This window comes from Melanerpes formicivorus, unplaced genomic scaffold, assembly GCF_026170545.1.
Source record: "Melanerpes formicivorus ecotype bairdi unplaced genomic scaffold, bMelFor1.0.p_v2 SCAF_29, whole genome shotgun sequence".
NCBI classification, from domain to species: Eukaryota; Metazoa; Chordata; class Aves; order Piciformes; family Picidae; genus Melanerpes; species Melanerpes formicivorus.
The window spans coordinates 10,258,098-10,282,092 of NW_027142381.1; the positions used below are offsets into that span (position 1 = coordinate 10,258,098).

Genomic DNA, 23,995 nt, shown 5'->3' on the forward strand with positions numbered 1-23,995 from the left:
GGTAACGTACAGCTCAGCTGACAACCACTCAGAAACAGCAGAGGACACCCAACCAAGCCACATGCACTCCGGGTCTCCTCTGATTGTGTGTTCCATGGCTCTGTGAACTGAGCAAAGGACTGAGTGCTGTGAGGAGCCACAGGTTATCCTCAAACGTCTTAAAAATATCCTAGCTGCTAGGAGAAGTACCATGGGCTTGGATGCTGAAGTGCTCTAGAATCATAGTATGGCAGGAGTTCAAATGGACCTCCGGAGATCAAGTCCAATCCCCCTGGCAAAACAGGCTTAGATATTCCTGAAAATCCTACTTGAAATTTCTCTCATTGGAAAATCTGATGTTCAGGCATCAAGAACTAAAGGGTCTGAGATCAGAATGTAATTAAAAATACTATCAAGGAGCATAAATAGCTTTGCACAAAAGCTTTGTTATCTTATTTCCCTAATATAATTGCATACAAATTAGCATAATGGTTCTAGATCAAAGGAAGCAATATTATTGTGGAAACTGCTTTTTGTAGCAGACTTCAATATAGAGGAAAAACCAGATTTGTCTATTCCAATATTCTGTAATAAAGTTCAAGGTCTCAAAAAAAATGTGAAGTAGTCTGAACTGAAAACTTTGTGAGACAGAGATCTACTGCATAGTCAAATGTACAGCAATCTTGATTCGAGGATATTCAAGGGTATTCTCCCACATTCCAGGAACTTTGCAAGCTCTCTTGGCCTTATGCTCCCACACACCTGTGAGGAAAGAGTGTTATCTGCATTTCAAAATGGGAAAAGAACAATCACTTTGTTTGCTTAAGATCACTCACAAGTCCAGTACAGAGGGAACTGAACTTAATCTCCTGTATCTCAGGCTCACACTACAAACACTGGCTGTACCTTGCTGCTGGCAAGCCTCTGGCTGATATTTATCCAGATTTCACCTTATACAACACTTTTTAGTGCTGTAATTGCCTTCAGAGTTCTTTATCTGACCATCCAAATCACTACTGTTTTGCTAGTCGTCATTGCCTAGGAGAGGGCATTGTTTTGTATAGAATCTCAAAGTTCACCAGGAATCATAGAATCACAGAATAGTTTCAGTTAGAAAAGACCTCTAAGATCATTGTGTCCAACTGTCAACCTAAGACCACCATGGCTGCTAAACTATGTCCCACACTGCTATGCCCACACCTTCCTTGAACACGTCTGGGGATGGTGACTCCACCACATCCCTGGGCAACCTGTTCCAATGCCTGACCACTCTTGCAGCAAAGAAATTGTTCTTAATATCCCACCTAAACATCCCCTGGCACAATTTTATCTGACCAATATGCCCATGGAGAAGACACTAATCATTGGGCGTGTTGAAGAGGCTGAGAAAGAGCCACAGGAGGCTTCAGGCTGGGATTTTAACAACCGATCATTTCAAGTGGCTGTTGTGGAAAATCTAACTTCACACAACCGAGCTTGCATCTCAGCAGTGCCCAGAACCCACAGTGCTCAGCCTGCAGACAGAATCCCAAGTGCTCAGCAGCTCTCAGAACAACAGGTTCCAGCTGTGACATGCCGAAGGTGACAGGAAATCAAATTCAGGGTCTGAGAGCCTTAGTTCTGTGTAGAAACCCGTAGACAACACACACCTTGGTGTGATGCAGCAGCAGTTCACTGTCTCTGATAATACTCTGAGAAAACTGAATTATGCCCGAAACTACTGGAGAAAAAGCTGAAACCGTGTAAGGAAAATGAGAACTCCATAGCACAGCAGAGCTTCAGATGATTTGGTGGCACTTTTGAAGTCGTGCACTCACACTATGCACACAAGAAAAACAAGGCAGTGAAAGGATAATGGACTTCACTCTTCTAGTTTCTGCCCTGAACTCACATCCAGTTCCTACTCCCACCCTTGAAACACCAGCCCTTGTTTGTTGTGAAATGCAACATTTCAGCTTTCTCCTCAGTCGCTCCTGCACTTTACCAAGCTGTGGTCAGCACACAACCTGAATCAAAAAACAGTAAGTGACATGCAGCTTGGCTACATATTGAGCAGGATTCATTCGTGCTTGCCATGACCTTCAGCAAAGCCTTGGCACAAGAATATCCATCTGCTCAGTCTTTCATAGTCATCATGAAGCCAGAAAATAAAGGACATTCAGGAAAGGGAGTAATACAAATAAGGAGCCTATGTATCAATTTTATGTTTTAATTTATGCAGATTAAAGTCTTCCTCTTTGGAGAGGAAGACACAAATGGGATGTATGATCTCCTTCCAAGATTTTTCTGAGATGTTTTCAAAACAGAGAGCTCTCTTCTCCTCCTCTACCCACTCTTGTTGAGGAATTTTTGCGTCACAGGTTTTGAGTTATCTGATGTCCCAGCCCTATTTTCATGGCTTCCACCAGGCACAGAAAGTGAAGACAATCATGAGGCTTCAATGTCCCCAGCTGCTGTTTAGCATTGTGTCAACTGCAAGCCACAAAATACTGGCAAGGAGAGCTTTTTGCAGGAACACCACTGTATTGCCTGTCTGCATAGAGCTTCAGCAATTCTCTGAGATGCCAGAACTGTTCATCTTTGAGGAACTTGTATTGTGCTGGCCAAAGGGAGATGGACATTGATAAATGACTGAAACCAAAGCTGGATGGTATACGTGTTCTATATGAAGAAGCCAGAATATGTCTTATCTCTTTGAACATGGAGTGGTCCTCATAAAGAGCCATCTTCCTTCTGAATTAAAGCACAGGAGTGCAGAGAGGACTCTTGTTACACAAAAACAACAGTCAGAGATGTGTCAGAAAGGTAGGCAAAGCAACTGGACAGGCTGTAAACACCCAGAGCTAAATATACAGCTCAGGGGCACACATCCTTCAAAAGACATCTTCATAATTCTGGGAAATGTTGACTGCTGGGGTTTCATTACTCACCAGGGGAGGAGTGCTCATCCACTCAAAGTGCTTTACATAAGTACTGGGGAAAGGAGAGTTCATCATCTTTACTAATGATGGTATCACATAATACAGCATCTAATCCTTGGGTACAGTCTGAAATAGAAAATAGTTAATGCAGCAGAGGTGAGGAGAAGACAAATAAAGAGCCATTGCAAATGCTTCTAGTGATTCCATGGGAATGACCTTGTAATGGAGTGAAGTTCCCAGCACAGCAGATTCAGGGAGAATCACAGCCAGACCACATTTCCATATGAAAGATGAAGGCTTAGTGTTCCTGACTAACACCTATGAAATTGTACACTTCCTGTTCAGTTGTGAGCGAACTCTAATGAAGAAAATGACAACACAATTAAGTGAAGAGGGCTTACTGTGTTCTCTCACTCTGAAGAGTGCATTTCCCAATCACTTGGGCACTAATCATGGAATTCATCTGTGTTTTAAGACTCTTGGACATGCTTCCCTCTCCCTCTGCAGGGCCAATTCCTCACAGATCAGATATCTGTGAATAGGACTTGGATTTAAGTCAGTCTCATCCTCAAAAGCCGTAATTCTTCCTTCTAAGAGCAACAACTCAGCCTCCCAGCACGAGTTGTGCCACCGCCTTGACTTTGATGGGAGCTCTTATGTGTTTGTACCATAAGCCAGACCCAGCCTGCTCTGTCCCTTCCGCCTGTGCTGCTGGGACACGAGGGGTCTGCAGGCATTCAGCTGGAAGGTTTGGAACAGCTCTGGACTTCCTCTTGCCAGCACATGGTAGGATCATTTAGCTCAGACACATGCAGGCTTCATTAGGCATCACGTCAGTCCCTCAGACCTTCCCATGAAGCCCTTTTGGTAGCAGCAGGCTGATGTCAGATCTCAGGAATGTCACAAACCAGGTGGGGGAAACATCTCCAAAATCTTTGCTTCTATGTCTCTCAAGGACACAAAATATGTGCATTTTTCACAGGGTTTGATAATCCCTCCTATTCTTACCTATCCTGTAGCTATGGACACAACTGGTATCATGTCAGGAAAGACATACCCTTGAGTTCAGTGATCTGCAGTGGACTCCCTGCTTGACTTTGTCTCTAATCTTCCCTGGCCAAGATCCTCACACTTTCAATGTCCAAAGGCCTTTATGTAAAACCCAGCTGCAGTGCAACTCCTTTCAAAAACATCCCTAGCTGCAAAGATGCTGCTGAGAGCCGACAGCCCAGCACTTGCCAGCTAAGTTTCTTTAGAAAATACTCTGGCCATCCCATGATGTCTGCCCTGCTTCTGTAGGTTCCAGACTTTCCAAGGAAAGGGAATGAAAGGGAATGTCTTTGTCTGAGTCTGCCTTCACTTTCTGGTGCAAAGGAAGATTGAATTAATGTGACTGCAGTGAAATTCATTACCACTTTCATAATGATGGAAGGAGAGGGAGGAGGGGGAGGAGGGGGAGGAGGGGGAGGAGGGGGAGGAGGGGGAGGAGGGGGAGGAGGGGGAGGAGGGGGAGGAGGGGGAGGAGGGGGAGGAGGGGGAGGAGGGGGAGGAGGGGGAAGAAGGGGAGAAGAGGAAGGAGGGGGAGGAGAGGGAGGAGGGGGAGGAGAGGGAGGAGGGGGAGGAGAGGGAGGAGGGGGAGGAGAGGGAGGAGGGGGAGGAGAGGGAGGAGGGGGAGGAGAGGGAGGAGGGGGAGGAGAGGGAAGAAGCGGGAGGGGGGAAAAACCCTAAAGAATCCTGGATTTCAAGACCAACATTTCTAACCCTCAGATTCCTTAGTCCTATCCAGAGGGGCTTTAGCAGGTTTTCAGCTTTCAGACAACTAATCAGAAACAGAATAGAACAGAAAAAAAACATTCAAAGAGCTTTGGTTCAACTCCCCCACTGAAAAGACCATTCCTAGAAGAGGAGAAAAGCCCAAGAGTAAAGTGTCTTGCAGCTGGCCTTGAAGGCTGACACTACCTGACACCATCACGTTCACACCCTCATGTCTCCCTACGTGCTCAGCATGCACCTTGCTTAGACAACTCCGCCAAGACTGTCCGGCTAGGAAGTTTAAAAATGCAACAAATTCCCTCATTGTTCTCATCACTGCAGTAACTATTTATTTTAGCACCATGTGCTAGGCAAATCATCCTCTGTTCATGCTTTAATCTACCTAATCCAGGATGGGAAAACCACTACCCAGCAAATCTTCATTGTTGGAATGTTATTTATATCCATCCTTTTTATGAATAAAAGTCCTGCTCATAAGTCAGCTGTCAGATTTCCCGTGGTTACAAAAGGTCCTGATCCTGTGTGGCCCTACTACTAAGAACAGAGCAGCCATGCTCTTCACCTGGGAGGCCACAGCTCTTGGTAAAAGCAAGGAGCACTTGTTTGGCTCCTGTTTTAATTCAGCCCTTGCTGGAGGATTAGGCTTGCATAGCACAGCAAGAAAAATGCCACTTTACTCTAACCACCCCATCATGGAGGGGCACTGGGTCAAGCATCCTGTCCTTTTTTGCACCCAGAGCAGCATACATTAACTGGAGCAGGGTAGGTTTAGGGTGGACATCAGGAGGAAGTTCTTCACAATGAGAGTGGTGAAGACACTGGAACAGGCTGCCCATGGATGTGATAGAACCTGTAGGCATTCACAATCAGACTTGATGTGGCCCTGTGCAGCCTGCTCTAGTTGGAGGTGTCCCTGCTCACTTCAGAGGGCTTGGAAAATATGACTTTTGAGGAGCTGCTCTCATTCTTTTGTAGTCCTCAGCTGTATCAAAATCCAACTCCAAATGAAAACGTGAAAATGACAAATGAAGAAATATCAAAATACAGAGATTAAATATCTCACTGGTAGAGGCTATAGAGGAAAAAGAAGTAGTGCCACTGCTCTGTACACACCTTTGTTTGGTGAGCATAAAGCCTGAATTGCCACTGAATCAGATACATACAAGTAAAGCATTCAGATAAGAAAGCAAAGGGGATAGAAAAAGAAAGAAATCTGCCTTAATTATACTACTGTACCAGAAACAGAAAAATTAAAGAAAAGTATTATTTAATTAAAACCAAAACAAAACCACATACACACACAAAAACCCCAACCAAAACCCAAAGGACAAAAAAAACCCAATCAGGAGAACAACAACAAGAAACAACCTAGAAGGTATGCTTTCAGTGAAGTCACTAAGTGCAAAAGCAGATGCAGGGAAGGTATTGGTGTGCCACCTAACAAACATTTCCTGTACTGCACACTGCAGTCCCATTTTCCAGGCTCACAAATCTACTTCAGTTCCTCCTGTTTGGAGGGCTATGTGGGACAGGGATGAGTGGGGTGGTGTGTGAGAGAGATGAGGTTTTTGTTTGTTTCACTGGGGTTTTTTTGAAACAAAACATGAACCTTAACACAGACATTAATTGAATGTCATGTGAGGTGTCAGGGCTAAAAAACCCTACACAACAAAACAAGCTGCCAGTAAATAAGAATGGAGTGTTTTAGTACTAGGCTGCTAAAGGTGCATAGGTTGCAAAGTGTCAGTTCTTGAGGATAGGCTGCTTGCTCAGTGATGGAAGCCTTATTCCTTTTGTCCTTCGTCTTGAAGAAATGAATAAATTTAAGCAAATCAGGAGCAGGGTAAAGCTGGAGAAGTTACAAAGGGGAGGAGTTCACCTTCCCGGCTATGGCTTTCAGGTCTGTCCAGGACTACTTACTCCAGTATAAAACTGAGAGCAGAAATACGATCACACACACTAAGAAGTCTAATCAATTCTGGTTTCAACATTGAGCCTATTTAAAATAGATAATGGAATTGCTGTTCCTTGTTCTGTTCTCTCTGCACATTCTCAAGACAGAGGCAGTAGGTAAGTCCTTGTCTGCTCTTTCTAACCCCATGTAGCAAAGTTATTTTCATTTCTGATTTGTTTCTAGTACATACAGTAAAGACTTTAATTTTTCTGTGTGACAATTGACAGATGTTTTACTTCTTTCTCTGCCTTTTACAATTTGTTGTAAAACATCAGGTATAAATAGACTTTTCTCATGAATGAATGAGTGGTGGGGTTGTTTAGGGGAGTTTCCACCTTTAGAGATTCTAGTTGCCTTCCTCCTCCAAGAAAAATCAATGAGATTTGACTTGATATCTATAGTTAATTGTACATATCAGTCTAAAAAAATCAAAACAATTTATTTGTAAACTTCTTAAAATTTCAGATACCTTGTTTTAGTTTTTTCCTCCCATTACTTTGCTGGTTTTGCTATAAGATGAAATTCTTATGGTTGCCTTCTGAGAGCTAAAAAACCCAATACGTCTATCCCAGCAGCTTCATCTATTTTTGCACTCTGGGCACTATGTACAGTAGAACACTATGCAGCTATGAGGAGTAGATTAAATAACAATCTATAATTAGTTTTAGAAAATGCAGAAAGTATTTTTATGCCTCTATTAGATCAGCAAGCCTATAACATTGACTAAATCACCTTCTCTATTTAAATATAAGCACACAGGCTCAAAATTAAACACTGCAATCCTTAATAGCAATGAAGGGTCTGTTGTTTGACCTAAAATAGACTGGACTGCATTAAGGGGGGGAGGGGAGGGATTAGGGTTTATCAGGGGTATCAAAGGGAAGCACTGCACCAACAGCCCATTTAAAGGGACATGGGTTTAAAGTTGCTCAAGATTCAGTTGCCAGACTTCGACTAACAGAGGTCCTGAGATGCTCACAAAGTGCTTTAAGGAGCCCAGCCTGGGCACTGGGGAAATGGAGGGGATTTCCCACATTTTATTTCTCTGTTCTTAATTAATTCAGTAGCTTCCCTTTCCCCTGAAAGTTCAGATACCTTCCCTCTTCCTTTGTATTTTCAGCTTTTCTCTCCAGAGGCTTCTCACAGGTACAGGTAAACACAAAGAACTTTTGCTCTTCCAAAGTATACAGTTAGGGTTTGTGTGATATTGATTACTGACTCATTAATACTTCGCTGAATTTACTGCTCTATTATTAAGGGATTTATTACAGCATCTTGAAAGAGTATTTAGGAAACCCCTTATGAGCTATAGCAGATGGCAGTAAGACAGGGAATGCGTACAATATCTTTTTGTTACTTTTTTTCCCCCAGTGATTATTTCCACTTTCTTCTCTGAGTGCAGAGACAAACTACATAGACTTTAACATACAAAAAGACTGCTCTATTCCCCACGTTCTTTTCCAAACCTTTTCCTGAGGAAGAAGCTTCATAGGATACATGATGCTATGTTAAAAGCTAAATGTTTATAGTAACTTCAACTTTTGAGAATGAGCCAAAATTATTTTTACAATTATATTTGGAAGGTATTGTTGTAAGGAAAATAGGCATTGAATTTCTATCTTACACTTTTCAGTGCTACCTTGCATGCTCTCTGTTTATCAGCTCATTTAACACACCTTCATCAGGGCTGTTTCTCTAATCTGGGCAGCCTCATCATTCACCACACACAGAGCCAATAGAACTGATTGCTAATCTTTCCCATTGCTTTCAGCCTTGGCCTGTCTTAATATCATGACAGCTATGTTTTAAAATTCTTACTAATAGTCCTCCTTATAAGGAAGCAAACTTCATTATCTCCACTCTACAAAAGAGAAACTGAGGCACATTGGTGCAGCCACCTGCCCAGAGTTCAACCAGCACCAGGAAACCAACAATTGCAGAGGGCACTAATGCACATCCATCCAGAAACTTTGTTGCTTCAAGGGTCACTGGCACCAGTTTTCTTTAGGAGGGATTGAATGAATCCCAGCAAGTTTAAACCTTTTTCTTCATCACAGACCATGACTCAGCCATGAGAAGACATTCTCTCACAGTTCATGCTCTACTGCTCCAAAGGATTGATGCATGATAGAACATGATTCCTCTAATTTTCTATATTTCTACTTACATACTTTAAACTTAGCATAAAACTTTTAACATGAGATTAACGTAAACATGGTGACACTGATTTTGTCACCGTAATTCTCAGTCTGATGTTTCCTTAGGGTCATTCAAATACAAAGTATACCTGGTGTAACTTCTTCCATTTCCAGGTCTAATAGTATAGACTGCATATATATTACTAGTTGTATTTCAAATCCGTTTTAGGGTTGGCAAAACTAAAATGGTGATGCATTTAGATACACTCTGAGGTGAAAAGTTGTATTTTCAATTGTTTAAGTAAGGGAAATAATAGCTGCAATGTACCTGATAAACTGTCTCTGACATTATCTCCAAGTAGTTACTTTGACTGCTACTGGGAAACAGACTTTTGATCTCAATTCATGATCTTTATCAGGATCATTGCTTAGGAATTCCTTCTCTTTCTTTCCTTGAAATCATTGAAGCTAATAGAATAGATGTAAAGGCTTCTCTGGGTCTGCCTCCCATCATCCATAGGTATCAGCATATGTTGTCCTTGTCAGACCCACTGTATGCTGGAAGGAACACTAGCTCACGTCAGCCAGGTTGCTGAGTGTGCAGTGAGAGCAGAAGATATCTCCTGGCCTTGCACTCTGCCCTCCCTTCTCCATACAGCTACACTCAGGTAGCAGAGGATTCTCTACCTTTGTCATCTCTGCTAAACCAGGAGCAGCATTTTAGTACTTAATAGCTTCGAGACTCTGAAATTGTTTTACTAATAAGCCTTTGCTTTAAATGTGAATCCTACTGTTACATTTTATCAAATGAGCTCTTTAAGAGGGACTGTGGTGATGAACAGAAGTTTAGCCGCTCTCATATTGGCTGCCACCTGGAGGGGTTTATAGCTGAGAGAAGAATGGACACAGGCTGCTTGACTGTGATATCTAAGGATGCAAACCCTGTAATCTCAGAGTACACTTAGTTCCTTCCATACTTTATGATAAAGGCACAAAATGTAAAGGCATTGCAACAATTTAATTCTTACCCTCTCTTTGACACTAAAATTCAACAAAAGCCAGAAAAGCCCTTGTGGAAGGGCAGCAGGTGAGACCAGTGGGAGCAGAAAGCAGCTTTCAGTCAGCTCTAACTGCCTGTTTCTTCTGGAAACTAGAGAAACAAGCCCAGCAAGCAAAGACACAGCATTTTCTATTACTGGATGACTCCAGAAAGGCAGCTACAAGATAGGGTTAGAATCATATATGGACTACACTTTGAAATTATTTTAAGTTCATGTGTTCATGAGCCAACCTCATGAAGTTCAATAAGAGCAAGTGCAGGGTCCTGCATCTGGGTCGAGGCAATCGCAGGCACAAATACAGGCTGGGCAGTGACTGGCTGGAAAGCAGCCCTGAGGAGAGAGACTTGGGGGTGCTGGTGGACAAAAAGCTCAACATGAGCTCTCAATGTGCACTTGCAGCCCGCAAAGCCAATCGGATCCTGGGCTGCATCAGGAGAAGTGTGGCTAGCAGGTCGAGGGAGGTGATCCTCCCCCTCTACTCAGCCCTGGTGAGACCCCACCTGGAGTACTGTGTCCAGTTCTGGAGCCCCTATTACAAGAGGGATGTGGAGGTGCTGGAGCGTGTCCAGAGAAGGGCCACAAGGATGATCAGAGGGCTGGAGCACCTCTCCTATGAGGACAGACTGAAGGAGTTGGGGCTGTTCAGTCTGGAGAAGAGAAGGCTCTGAGGTGACCTAATTGTGGCCTTCCAGTATCTGAAGGGGGCCTACAGGAAGGCTGGGTAAGGACTTCTCAGGATCTCAGGTAGTGACAGGACTAGGGGGAATGGAATGAAGCTGGAGGTGGGGAGATTCAGGCTAGATGTGAGGAGGAGGTTCTTCACCATGAGAGTGGTGAAGCACTGGAATGGGTTGTCCAGGGAGGTGGTCGAGGCCCCGTCCCTGGAGGTGTTTAAGAGCAGGCTGGATGAGGCTCTGTCCAGCCTGGTCTAGTGTGGGGAGTCCCTGCCCATGGCAGGGGGGTTGGAACTAGATGATCCGTGTGGTCCATTCCAACCCTGAATGAAACTATGAAACTATGTTCCTGTAGCCTGCAGTTGTGGCACTTAGATATATCTGCGTTGAGCAAATGGATACAATTGGGTCAGACCAGGAATGTCTTGATTCTCACATCGGTTGTGTGTCAAGTTGTTCAAGAATTTGTACTGTGCTGACAGATCTTGCTTCAACCTACACTCACCTGCAGATCCTGAGTTCCTCCTAAAGTACTGCACATCAAAGTGTTAGAACATCACCTCTGCTGTCTCCATCACACATGAATCCAAGAGCTGTCTCTTGTACTCATGCATGCCTTCAGAGCTGCTAAAGGGTGATTGCCCATAGCACATAGTTATGGAAGACTCAGAACACAGGTGAGGTGACTCAGGCTGTGATTTGTGTGGTGCCTCAAGCAGAATATATTTACATGATAGACATCGAGGTTCTTGAATAGAGAGATTTTTCACTGGGCTAAGGTATCCAAGGGCATCACAACTCCAAGATACAAAATCATTGTTCACTAGTTTGCAGCCTGCTGATGGTGACATGCAATGAGTGGGCAAATCTCCACGTACAGTGTGGACCCAATCACATTATTAATGCTCCACTTAAGGCTCAGCCTGACAAGCATGAGTACACTGCACTGTCATCACCTTGTTTTAACTCACTCTTTAGCTGACCTCATTCAGAACTGCAATGTGCTGCATCACCTTACCCTCCTCCGGCACCCAAACCAGGGTGCTTCCCTGCTGCTTCTAACTTCAGCTCAGAGGGAAGGAAAGGAGCAAGGTAGAGGCCTTACGTAGGAGCCATACACAGGTGATGTCTCCTAAGCATCACTCTTCTTCCTTTTATGGAGATATCAAGTGTAAGAATTGGAATATCCCCTATAAGCTACAAATTGTGCACTTGTGATACTTGAGAAAACTGGAGGCATGGTTTCTCCTAGCTCTTATATTTGGATTTTGAAGACTGGAAGCAGAAAGGCATTTTCAGAGACTGGAAACAGAAAAGCATTTTCAGAGACAGGCACCACTGTGGAACACCTTCCTCTTACCTGTCCAAACAACCACACAATCCTTTAGGTCTTCAAGGCATGCTGCAAGGGTCACTTCTCCAGGTAGCTGTATGTCTCCATATGATTAGGCTTTTCAACCTGTTTGTGGCATTGCAGGAGAAGTTTTGTTACGTTGCAGAATAAATCTAATGGCCAATTATTAGATTTTTAGTCACATTTCTAGCCATAGGATCAGTCATTGTAAACCCAGCACTAAAAACTATAAAAGGACAGAAAAGCCACAAAGTAATTTGTTTGAACTAGATTTTAAGTATACTCACAAAAAGGATTTCTGAATTTCATTTGACACTGCCTCTGTTGTAAACAAAGGAAAGCAAAATTTCCCCCAGAAGCAAATCACCTTAGCCCTGGATACTTGCTTTTTGTTGAAGGCCAGCTTCCTTCTTTGATAGAGCACAGTTATGAGGACACATATCTATGACAGGCTACAACAGTATCACAGTTCAAGCTAAAACCACTTTTCCTCACCCTCTGACACAGAGGAAGTAATTTGCAAGTGTTTATAAGGCACATCTAGAATACTGCAAGAAAAGTTGTAATGGATTTTAGGGATGATTCGGGATAGTAGAGCAGCAACGAGAACTGTGACATTCAGGGTGGCCTGGGCTCTCTGCCTGGCAGCAGTGTAGTGGAAACACCATCAGCTGTGTGCCCCAGAAAACAGCCAACTGTCAGCCAGAACATGGCTGAAAGAAGGTGACACAAGAGCTAAAGGGACAAACAAAGGAGCCAGTGAGGGAAAGGGAGAGAAGGGATTTCAGCTAAAAAGCAATAGAGGATATTCTTGCTGTCTCAGTACTTCAGGTTAAGAGGTCATTCACATTTCAAGAGATTAAATATAGTTAATAAAAATAGCTGACTGTCAAGATAGAAAACTAAAGAAAAGGGCATTTTTCAACAGCCTGAATACCAAATGCTCACAGCTCTGAGTCAGAGGAGATGTGGGCTTCCAGCAGCAGCTCAGCAGGTCTAAGTAGGGCAATAAGCAGGGATCAAGTAGGACAAAGTAGATTTAGGAACTTTGATGGAACTCAGGCAATATACCATGGTCCAAAGAGTTTAAGGGTCTTTTCCTAGATCACACAATAGCACACAGGCAAACTGCTGAGACACTGACTTGCAGCCAGAAACACTGTCCTCCATCCAGCAAAAGTGGATGGAAGAGGGAGTTCTCAACTAAAGGAATTTTTTGCCTCAAGTTTCCAAGCTGGGCTTGATGGCAAAAACAATTGAAAACACTTAGAATAAAATGAAAACAATACATAATTGTATTGTTTTCCAGCTATTCTGGTGCCAAGGAACAGCTTTGGTCAGGAAACCAGTTGTAAATTTGACAAGGAAGAAGCAGAGATAAGTAGTACTGCTTACTTGCCAAGAGAGACTCCCTAAATTTAACTGTCTTGAACTTTGTGAAGGAAGAGGAGGCGTCCAGCCCAGTGCAGTACTACTTTAAATTAAACCCCAGTAAGGTCAAGGTGATACTTATGGTATGATGCATTACCACTTTGATCAAGAATCCTGAGTACAATGTAAGAGGGAGATATATTTGATAATGTAGAAATTCTAAGTCCAGGTGTATGTGGATTAGATGACTTCCACTGGTGACAGCAATGCAAAGGTCTCTATTTAATGCCAATTAGAGAGGAGCTTTTGAAAATCCTGGCTAATAGCTAAGACTGTCCTGAGCTCAGTGTAGACAAATGCTCATGGCTTAACTCATTCCCAAGCCAGGTATGGAAGAAAGCTGTGAAACCTTCCAGGACTTGATGAGCTCAGAGGTCTATTTCAGCCTCAATAATTCTGTGATTCCGCAAAAACACAGACACCCCCTCACCCCCCACTCCCAACTTTCTAATGCATTTTCCTGGGTAATGAACAACAAAAAAGAGAATGGAGAAGCTGAGGTTTGATGGGAGGAGCAGTGAGGTGGGAGGACTAAAGGAGAGGATCTGTCACCCTCCAAAAAAGACGCTTCAGAGAAAGAGAGAGAAAACGGTGGGAAGGTGAAGGACATGTTGTCAAGATATGGTACAAAGGATGGATGAAGCAAGAACAGGAATTACAGATTATGAAGCAACTATTTAAATGTAAACACTAGGGAGGGAAAAGAATTGTTTAGGGTGGTTCAGTGATATTCCTAGGAGTGATGGGATGCAGATAAGCAAGTGGAAAAAGTAAGCTATGAAACAGGAAGCATTTCCTGACAGTGAAGGCTAATAGACCGTGGAGAAGTCTCCTAAGGGAAGTGGCAGGAGCCGCTCAGACAGTTAAAACTAGATTAGACAACATACCTTAGGGTATAACCACAGACAACTGACTGGATGTGACAAGTATCTTTCCTTCTTGCTTCAGAAACTAAGCCATAAACCAGGGGGGGAAAAAGACAATTGCAAATGCAAGGTACCTGTGAGGTAGGGAGGCATCACACCTAACTCAACTAAAATCCAAATGCAAATTTTCTGTGTGAGTGACACAGATCATGGCAGTCCAGTTCCTCCTCAGCAGTATCTACACACAAGATCCTTTTCTCTAATGCTACATTACTGCCAACCAAGAAACATAAATCAAATCTAAATCATGATAACCACTAATTCATTCTTTGCTCAGGCATTCTGCAGTGTTTAATTACCTCACTGATTGAGGTTTAACAGCTTTAAGGGCCTTTTACTTAAGAATCGCTGAGTACATATCCTGCTCTGCCTCACTGATACCTCCAACTTTCTAAACTACAACTGTGATAAGTACTTGATAGAAAAACACTAATTCTTTGTTAGTTTGTAGACATTATGAATTCTGCAGAAAGCTTACAAAATTACAAGCTGAGTATTTGACATATGTTGAATGCAATAGAAGGGAAGAATGGTCTTGAGTGCTTGAGTCAGGGCCGCAGGAGCCACCTGAGGGATGGATCTTTAAATTTAATTTTATTTAACTTTTTGAGTTTTTAAACTTATTCTGCCCATAATCTTGATGTGCAGACTGAAAGATTTTTAGTATGCTCTTGTGCCAATCTGCTAAGATGTGATTGAAACCCACCAGCTTCTTCAAGAGAACCTGCCAAATATCAGCTGGTAAAAAGGCAGTGGTTGCTTTGTTTGGGAAGGGTTGGACTCAGGCAAGGAAAGGCTCCGTAACCCACTTCCAATATTACATGGTGATATTTACCTTGCCTTAGTGTTTCCTGTGGTTGTCCTTGATTTTTCATGGTACTATGGTTGTGGTCTAAAAGCTCCACAACCTTGCACAGAACGAACAATGAACTTGCTGCACTTAGTCCTAATTGTGAATCACATTTACTGTAAAATTTGATTTGCATTATGGTAATGCTAAGTCATGATAACGCTCCCATTGTGCAAGACACTATACAAATCCCGAACAGTAGACCTTGTTCCAGGAATTTACAGCAAACAGATCAGAATACCTCAATGGACTTTGATTTTTCACCTGACAACTTTCCTTTCTGGTTTAACTGCCATCCCAAAGAGATTTGAGACCAAATTCTTGCAGGTAACTGTCCTCTCATGATGCATAAATGCTACCACCCTTAAACATTTGTGTCCAGGTTATACCTGCAGGGCATTAATTTTTCTCATGACACATAAGTTGCAAAGAAAGACTACCCCCCATCACAGGGTGCCGGTGCAGCAGCTGTTACAGCAAATACTGACCCCTGGGCTAGATAAGTTGACAAAAATGTGTCTGCGGTCACACATCCATACAGACACTAACACATATGAATCGTATTTGGTGACATTCTGTGCTTAGAACTTCTGGTTCTGGTGTTTCCCAGTGGAGATGAGAAGTCACTCTTACTGCTGAAGAGCTGGCCAATATCTCCTGTACACTTAAGAAATGAAACTTCTTGCTCTAACAATATTGGATGCACAAAAATATCAAATCATCAAAAGAGTGTAGCTAGTCAGCACTTTGAGGATCGCAGGCTGCAGCTCCATTTCCTATCTGCTATCTCAGGAGCTAATTTGTACAGCTTTTCATTAACCTATTTTTGAATATCTGAATTCTTTGGGAGGTTTTGTTGGTTTGGGTTTTTTGTTTGTCTTTTTGGTTGTTTGTTTTTCAGTTGGAGGCGACTGGTGCTATCAGTCACAGAAGTATCAACAGCCAAACTGTGAAGGTACTGCTACATAATTTATTTTTCCTGTCATATTAGTGTTCAGATTCTTCTGCTTGGCAAAGGATGTCTTTGTAGAAACACAATCATAGAAGTTATAAAATCACAGAACTATTTTGGATTGAGAGATCTTTAAGATCATCAAGTCCAACCATTAACTCAGCACTGTCAGGTCACCACTAAACCATGTCCCTCAGCATCACATTAGTCAACCTCGGTGCTAGCTCAATTTCTATTGTGCAGCCATTTACATGTGCATACCTTCCTGTTAAGCTTAAGAGAACATTCTTGACACATTAATCATTTGTAAACTACAAAAAAATTTAGATGCTAAGAAAGTTTCTGTATTAAATTATGATATCCAAAGATATTTTCTTCAAAGATACTTACAGTTTCCCAAGGAAGAACATATTGATTTTGGATGGCTTTGCTTTATCAAGGATTTGAAGTCCATAGGAAAAACTGATTTTCTTCATCCTTACATAGAGCCTCGACAATGGTATCAAGTATATCCTACCTGCAAAGGAAACAAACAGTCACCTATCAACATTGTCACCAAAAATGTCATTTATGACAAGAACCTTAAGCCACTGAATTTTGAAGGATATGATGTGAAGGGGTCTTCAAAATGGAACATAGAAAATAATGGACACACAGGCAAGTACTGTCAAATGCTTCCTATTATTAAGAGATTTACTTGGGCCTTCACTTGGAACCTTCCATTTACTTCTTCCAGGTCCTAGGCAAAGTGTTAGCTATCACTATTACTGCTTAAAAACAAGGAAGCGAAAATAAGATAGCACCCCTATAGTTCAAAGGTGAAGCTTTCAGAAGCCCTTCTGAACCTCATGGAAATCACCAAGGCTTTGGATTCTGGACACAGTTATTGAGCATCTCAGTGGAAACTGGTTCTGTGCATGTGTAGAAGCAGTTTGAAATGTCTAGGGAACCCCTAACCAATCATCTCAGTGTGCATGAGTGTTACTAGTTCTTTAAACAATGAGCTGAAATCTCAGATTCCATCTCATTTTCTCCACACCTGGAAGCAATCTAATGTGAGCTTCTTGGTCAGCTACTTAATGATTCAGTAAAGAGTGGAGAAGAATTTAGTGATTTCACTTCCTCCACTAAAAGCAATACTAATGACAATGCCTCAACAATATTGTGCTAAAAAAATCAATTCTGTTTGGTTTGGTTTTCCTTTTTGTTTGTTTATTTTGTGGGGGTGTTTGGGGCAGTTTGTTTGGGTCTTTCCCCATATCTATAGGTATTCTTAAAATGTCAGGTGGTTTGTTTTAAACTGTCAAACCCTTAAATTGGAAAGCTGCAAATGGCAAGTATTTTCCTAATTTAAAAAGGAGAGGTGGGAAGGTGGACAGCTGGGTGGAATTTTAGAGCCTCAGATCCTAGTTTAAAACATCAGTATTTTGGAAGATCATAAGGTAAAGCCATGTTCTGACTTCTCGTTGGTACACGCTAATGACTTTCCCATTACAGACTGATATTGTATAATCTCCATATTACAGTCACTAGAAATATCTTTCACACAAAAATTAATATTCATCAGGACTGGTCAGAACTTATATCTTTCCCAGCCATGCAAAAGGATTAGGTTTTCAATCTTTAAAATATCTTTCTTCTGAGAGCAACCAATTCCTGTGTTATAGTGAGTGCAACACTGGAACTGTTGCTGCTTAAATTACAGCTGCAATCAGAAAGCTTTACGTGAGATTAGACTATCATTGTGTTCAGTGATGTGCAGAAAACAAAGGCCAGTGTCCCAAAGGTCCTACAAGCAAAACAAAGATAACAAAGATATGTTACTCTTCCACTTACAGATTAAAAAAAAAAAAAAAAAAGAAGCAAAGTAACTAAATGACTCACACAGGCTTCCAGTTCATTTGGAATTCAGAACAGAAGTGAAATCTCTCGGGCTTCAATTCAGTTGAAAACAATTCTTCCTATGGAAAGAAAAGTGTGGTGCTCAATGCAGAAATCTTAACAAGTAAACATTGAAAATACACCCTAAATGTCTCCAGCACAGGAAGTGGCAGTGATTTATAGCCAGAAAAAATGTCTCCTAAGAAAAGTCTGTTTTGCTGTTAACAACAGATCAAGCATCACATTAAATGGATAAAAAGACCTAGGTGCTTAGGCTTAAGTTGCATCACTAAATTAAAACAGATCACCTTTAAGCCCTGTCTGAAACAATTCTTACAGTGGAGATAATAGGAGATAAAAATGCTCAAAACCCAAATAAACTGTGGTCAAGCTTAATCAAGGAACAAGAGTCAATTACCCTGTTGGGTACAAAATGCAATTAACTGATGACATTCCAAAGGTTATATCAATGGCTGCCATAAAAAGCCCTTTCCTCAGAACAGTCCAAAGTATGTCACTGTCCTTTTCCTCCAGTTTACAGACACGTGGCGGTTTAGCCTGGGTGCTGGCCCGGATGCCACTACACAGACCACACTTGGGAGGTCCCCAGGGGTGGGCCCAGCCCAGGGGGGAGTGGTCACGGGGAACCAGGTATTCCATTTCCCATAATGCCCTGCTCCCCTATAATACATCAGCGCGGGGACTTCACCTCTTCTTTTGCCCCCTGCTGCCGCCTAGGTAAAACGGCCCACGGCTGGGTTGCAGGGGAGGAAAGAGCCCTGGGGGGTTTGGGTGTACCCCCATGTGGGGATGGGACATTCTTGGGTATGTTCTGGGATTTCTCTCTTTTGCCATGGTGCTTGTGGTTCTCTGTAAAACTTTCATTACTGTTTTTTTTTTTTTGTTTGTTTTTTCCATTTAAACTTATCACCATTTTTTGCAATCTGTTTGTCTGAGTCATTATTTTTGGCCGTGGTGGGAGAATCAGCCTCCCAAACCACGACAAGATGGAAAAAATGCCACCCAATTTATTGTAGTCATTCAGCTGAAGTAATGGGTAGCTCAGCTCTTCATCGAGTGAGGCTCTGCAGAATTCATCCAAGTTCATTGAGCAAATCCTAGGCAGATGTGGGAGCAGAAGCTCCAGGAGCTGTGCCATGGAGGGTTACCTAAATGCTGTTGCATATTATGGGAAGGGGGCTGTGATATTGCTCCCTTTATCTGAGATGTATCTCAGCTAACATTTTGTAAGAGTTCAGATCCTGCAGGGTTGGACTTTTGCAACATTCAGTATGAAAAGCCGAGCCAGAATTTCAGGATCCATTTGAATCTCAAGGACATGCATCTCTCTGCTCTCACATGCTATTATGTATAATCGCATTTCTTTAAAACAACTTATTTGTTTTCCCCAGTTAAAGTAGCATTAAGCACATTCCCTAAAATTGGAGGAGGAGGTCTGACAAGGAAATACAAGGCAGTAGAGTTTCATTTGCACTGGGGAATAGAAGGTGTACCACAATACCTTCCTGGGTCAGAGCACAGCATAGATGGAGAAAAACAAGCCATGGAGGTAGGTGAGACTGTTTATGGATTATGGCTTTTCCTTGAGAACTCTACCTTTTGATACACTGTAGTGATGATTGGCTAGTTCTCCTATGAGACCCCCGACAGTGGAATGATGAACTGAGGAACTGTAGAGGAAGTTGAACAATAATTTGCCTTGGCTATTGTGTTTACAGCTTCATATCGTCCACATAAGAGAAGATGTTTCAGATGTAACAGAAGCAAAGAAACATGCAGATGGTGTGGCTGTGTTAGCATTCTTTATAAAGGTAGGTAGTCAAACTTTTGATTGCCCATCTCAAATCTACCAGCAATTTGGCAATTATAACATTCATTACAGCACCTCAAAGCCTAAGACTTCCTATTTTCTGAAGCTTCTCAGTGCCAACACTTAGTTCCTTGACTAATTTCTATGAACACAGGAGAATATTCATAGAAATCGATAAAGGAACTAAGTTGCTAATTGGTAAAAATAGCAAGGAGAATTCCTTGCTATTCTCTCTTACCTTTGTGGTTCTTTTCCATTTAATTTACATTTAATTTAAAGCAAGCAGTTGTTGAGAAATAAGTGATTTGGAATAAAAAAAAAAATTCCATTTCAGATTGAGGAAGAAAACAAAAACTACTCCACTCTCATAAAGGAATTGGAGAAAATCAAATACAAAGGTATGAAATTTGTGTTGGTCAAAACACATCATATATTTATTTTGAGTATATACAGTAGCAGGTAGTTCACAGTCCAATCTTGCTCTAATTACAGTAGAGGAAGACAAAAGATGAAGGTTTTGTCAAGCACTTGGTGTCATAGGTGGGACAAAGTTTAGTTCTCTGTATTTGCAGTAATGAAACCCTGCAGAACCTGAATGACTATCCCTGCATTTGCAGGAGGAAGCATAGTGAGAAGGAAAATCACAAAGAGTGTTAACACAAGAGGTGTGTGTATCTTGTGGTCTGTAGGATCTAAGGCTGGCAGTCAGGGATTTCACAAGCAGCGCAGTGTGGCTGCCCTGAGCGGTGTGGGACGTGTGCATGGCTGGGGCTTCACAAAGCCACGAGCAGCAGACACCTTTGGAGACAAATGTGGGCAATGCCTGCGGCCACACTTGTTACAAGCAGTTTTTGCATGTGGTTTGTCTAGGGGAAACAGCACAGATGGAGCCTTTGCCCCTGGGCTCTCTTCTCCCACCTGAGGAAGAGCTTGGAAAGTACTATCGGTATGAGGGCTCCCTCACCACTCCTGACTGCCATGAGGGTGTCACTTGGACAGTGTTTGAGAAGCCAGTTGAACTCAGTATTGCTCAGGTGAGTCACAGAGGGATAACCTAGAAGGGCTGCTTACGGTTATTTAATACAGACTTTTTAGATGCTGTGTTCCTGTGACACTTGGCATTAGCCTAAACAGTCCTGTGTGCCAGGGCTTTGACCCTGTTAAATCATGTCTCAAAAAATGGCAGGAAAGGAGAAGGAAGGGGAAATGACAATACAAAAAGAAAGCCAAAAATCCCCACAGGTAAACACGTAGCTCAGCTTTTCGTCAGCAGTACTTCCACTGCTGTCATCTGCTCACTGCCAGATTTCACTGATTTTCTCCTAATGTCATAAGTGTCAAGACACCAAAACGGAATACTTCAAAATGCAAGCTATGAGTCTGTCAGCATCAGCTTTAAGCAACACATTTTTGTCCTGCAGAGACGAATGAGAAACTGAGTCTTGATTGTTCAGCTGACAGAGCACACAATTACAAACCTCAAATGTCCTGGAATGGACTGTCAGTGATACCACTAGCTAGCACATCCTGGCTGAGAGCCAGCATCTGAGTCCCTTTTCCTGCAATGTACCCATGCAATCACTTCAGTCCCAGGAGAATGCTCAGCCACACTCAAGTCAGCAGAGCACAGTACACAAGATTGTGTGTCTGCTTTCTCTAGGCCAGTGTTAGAAACATGAAGCAAACCCAGAAATTCTCATCCTCTCACTTTGTGTCTCTGCAACATGATGGATAAGGGCAGGTATGTGTGTGTTACAAGGACTGGTGTAATGAGATCCATGAACAGGACAAAGCATTTGGCTCACAGAGAAAGGAAGTCCTCATGTTTTCCAAGGCTCAGAGAAGTAATCTGTCGGTGACTTCTGGCAGCAGCCTCCCATCACGTTGTTTCCTGCAAGATTTAATGCATCCGTACAGCTCAAAACCAGAGTAAGGCACTGCATATTGATAATATAATAATTTCTAGAGTTTTGTGGGATTTTAACGATGTGATTTTCATCTGTGTCTGCAGATTTCTCAGTTTTCAACAGTCCACTTTGATGGGAAGAACTCAACTCTCATGGCTGAAAATTTCCGACCTGTTCAGTTTCTGAACGAGCGCAAGGTGTACTGGTCCAGTGCCAGCAGCACCCTCCTGCCTCCTACTAAGGTTGTAACGTTGGTCCTGATGCTTGTGTGCATCCTGTTTTCTCTTTTCCAGTGAACTCTTCTTGCCTCATTCAAGGTTCTGAGCTTTTTGGAGTCTTTTTGCTTGGTTGGTTTGGTTTTGTTCTAATTTTATTGCTGCTGCTGTTTTTTTGGGTTTTTTTTTTTATATCAAGTATTCTAACTCATGAATTGTATTTGAACACTGAATTAACCTTGTCCTCCTCCACATACTAACTAAAGAATTCTGTTGCTGCTCTTACATAAAATGAACTGCATTGCACTAAATCACAGAATTTGAAGGAACTGTAAGATAAAGCTATGAAGATTCAAATTTAAAAACCCCCACACCAGTTACAGAAAACATTGGGATGGATTATCTGCAAGCCTGTAGCTTTAACACAGCACTGGAGGGACACTTCACAAGCTCTACAAAGAACCTTCAAGTGGAATCTGTTCCTAAGTGCCTGTGCAGGGTTTTGTTTGGAGTGTGTTTACATTGAACACTGCAAACTAGGAAAATGGTAACGTGGAGCAATTCTTATCATCCCTGCCTTGTCCCACACAAGGGTACAACAGAAAACAAGATAAAAAATGCTCACACAGAATGAGTAAACTCTGGGCTGTCCTATTTAGAGAAGGATATGTGACAAATTTCACTTGTGCTTGTGGGTTTTCCTGAGCGCATCAAGTGATATATTGATCCCAGACCTGCTGGTCTCAACGTGGAGAGCAGAAATACAATAAACAGACAGTTGTGAGGATGTGACCACTGCTGCAGGTTGAGCGAAGTGGCCCAGACCTGTGGAGCTGGTGGCTATTTATTGAGACATAGGTGAATGTTACAGTTCCACTTTCCCATGGCCTGTCTCCTCAAGCCCATTTATTTATGTTTATTTTAACAGGTGCCTTTCTCCCCATTTGCTTTCCCATCCATTTCTAAGAGGCAATACTTTGTTATTTTTATTGCCGTCCTTTTCTCACATGGTTTGGAGGTACAACACCTCCTATAACTTCCAGGGCCTCACAGACATGAGGGCCACCTACACATTCCATTATTATTCCCTTTTCAGGTTCCCGCAGTACTAATACAATTTCTTCCTCTTCTTCCTTCAGAATAGTTAAAATTAATTCTTAGATAAGGATGCTGGATTCCTTTCCTCTAATGTACTGATTCTGGATTTGGGGTTTTTCTGTTAAGCCTATTTATGCATCCCAGTATAGAGTCCTACTCTGGGTTGCTCATCAATCTGATGTGCTAGAAAGAGCAAGAGAAGCTTGACCCCATGTACCACTTACATGTCTGTGGAAGTTCCGTGTCTTTGGAAGGCTGCATTTGAAGAATGACACTTCGGTGTTCCTTTACATTTTTCATCTGCTTCATAAAATGGGACAGCTCAAGACTTACCACATTTTAGGAGTTTGAAATGTCAGTTTGAACATTTCAGTGTGAATATTCCATGTGTCGTCATCCTGTGTCCCATCCCTCCCCCCCTTCCTTTTTTATAAATAATATCTCTGTGGTATTCACATGTGGTTAAGACTCATAGCTTTTCCAAGGAGGTTGTGGTTTGAACAGATTTCCTCAGATCTTACTCCACTACTCAGAATTTTTGGAAATGGCATTTCCTTGTATTATTCTAGTTCTCTCTCTGAAGACATACACAACAGCCTCCTTTGGCTAATGCCATATCACATGTTGCAGCCTCTTCAGCCACACTGAAATGGGATCTCATACAAGTAGATTTGTAGGTTTTTTCCCCCGTAGGGCAATGTCTGCAGAGATAAGTTCATGCTACAGCTGCATGGCCGCTTCTGGGGAAATCATGGCCCTGAGATTAACTACAACTCACCAAAGGAGAAAAAACAGGGCGTAAAGTTGTTTTAATATTTAACAATCAATACCAGAAAACACCACATGGGAAAGCAAATAGACCTTAAGTTTAGAGAAATGATTGAGATTCTTAAGTGTATTTTTAGCTAACTGAAAAACTTTTGAGAAGCGAACATAAATGAAAGATTAAAATTGAACAGAGACCTATGCTTTCATTGCCTTGAGTTTTTATTTCTTTTGTCCTTGCTGAAGGGGAATCCACACATCACTCATTCAGAAAAGGAATGTGAC

General features: G+C 42.2%; 1 protein-coding gene across 3 annotated transcripts; it reads left to right on the forward strand.

The window, feature by feature from the left end:
* The first annotated feature begins 6,197 nt into the window (after positions 1-6,197).
* On the forward strand, positions 6,198-23,383 carry LOC137449447 (carbonic anhydrase 4-like). Of its 3 annotated transcripts, XM_068154996.1 has the most exons (8): positions 6,198-6,743; positions 15,963-16,016; positions 16,500-16,670; positions 19,307-19,464; positions 19,634-19,726; positions 20,060-20,123; positions 20,596-20,759; positions 21,737-23,383. In XM_068154996.1, exons 1-8 carry the CDS (start codon positions 6,686-6,688, stop codon positions 21,926-21,928), a joined length of 954 nt encoding a protein of 317 aa, XP_068011097.1. In that variant the 5' UTR covers positions 6,198-6,685; the 3' UTR covers positions 21,929-23,383. The 3 variants fall into 3 exon arrangements, with proteins under 3 accessions (XP_068011097.1, XP_068011098.1, XP_068011099.1); XM_068154997.1 differs by lacking the exon at positions 15,963-16,016; XM_068154998.1 differs by lacking the exons at positions 6,198-6,743; positions 15,963-16,016; positions 16,500-16,670 and adding an exon at positions 16,728-18,719.
* Positions 23,384-23,995: the final 612 nt, after the last annotated feature.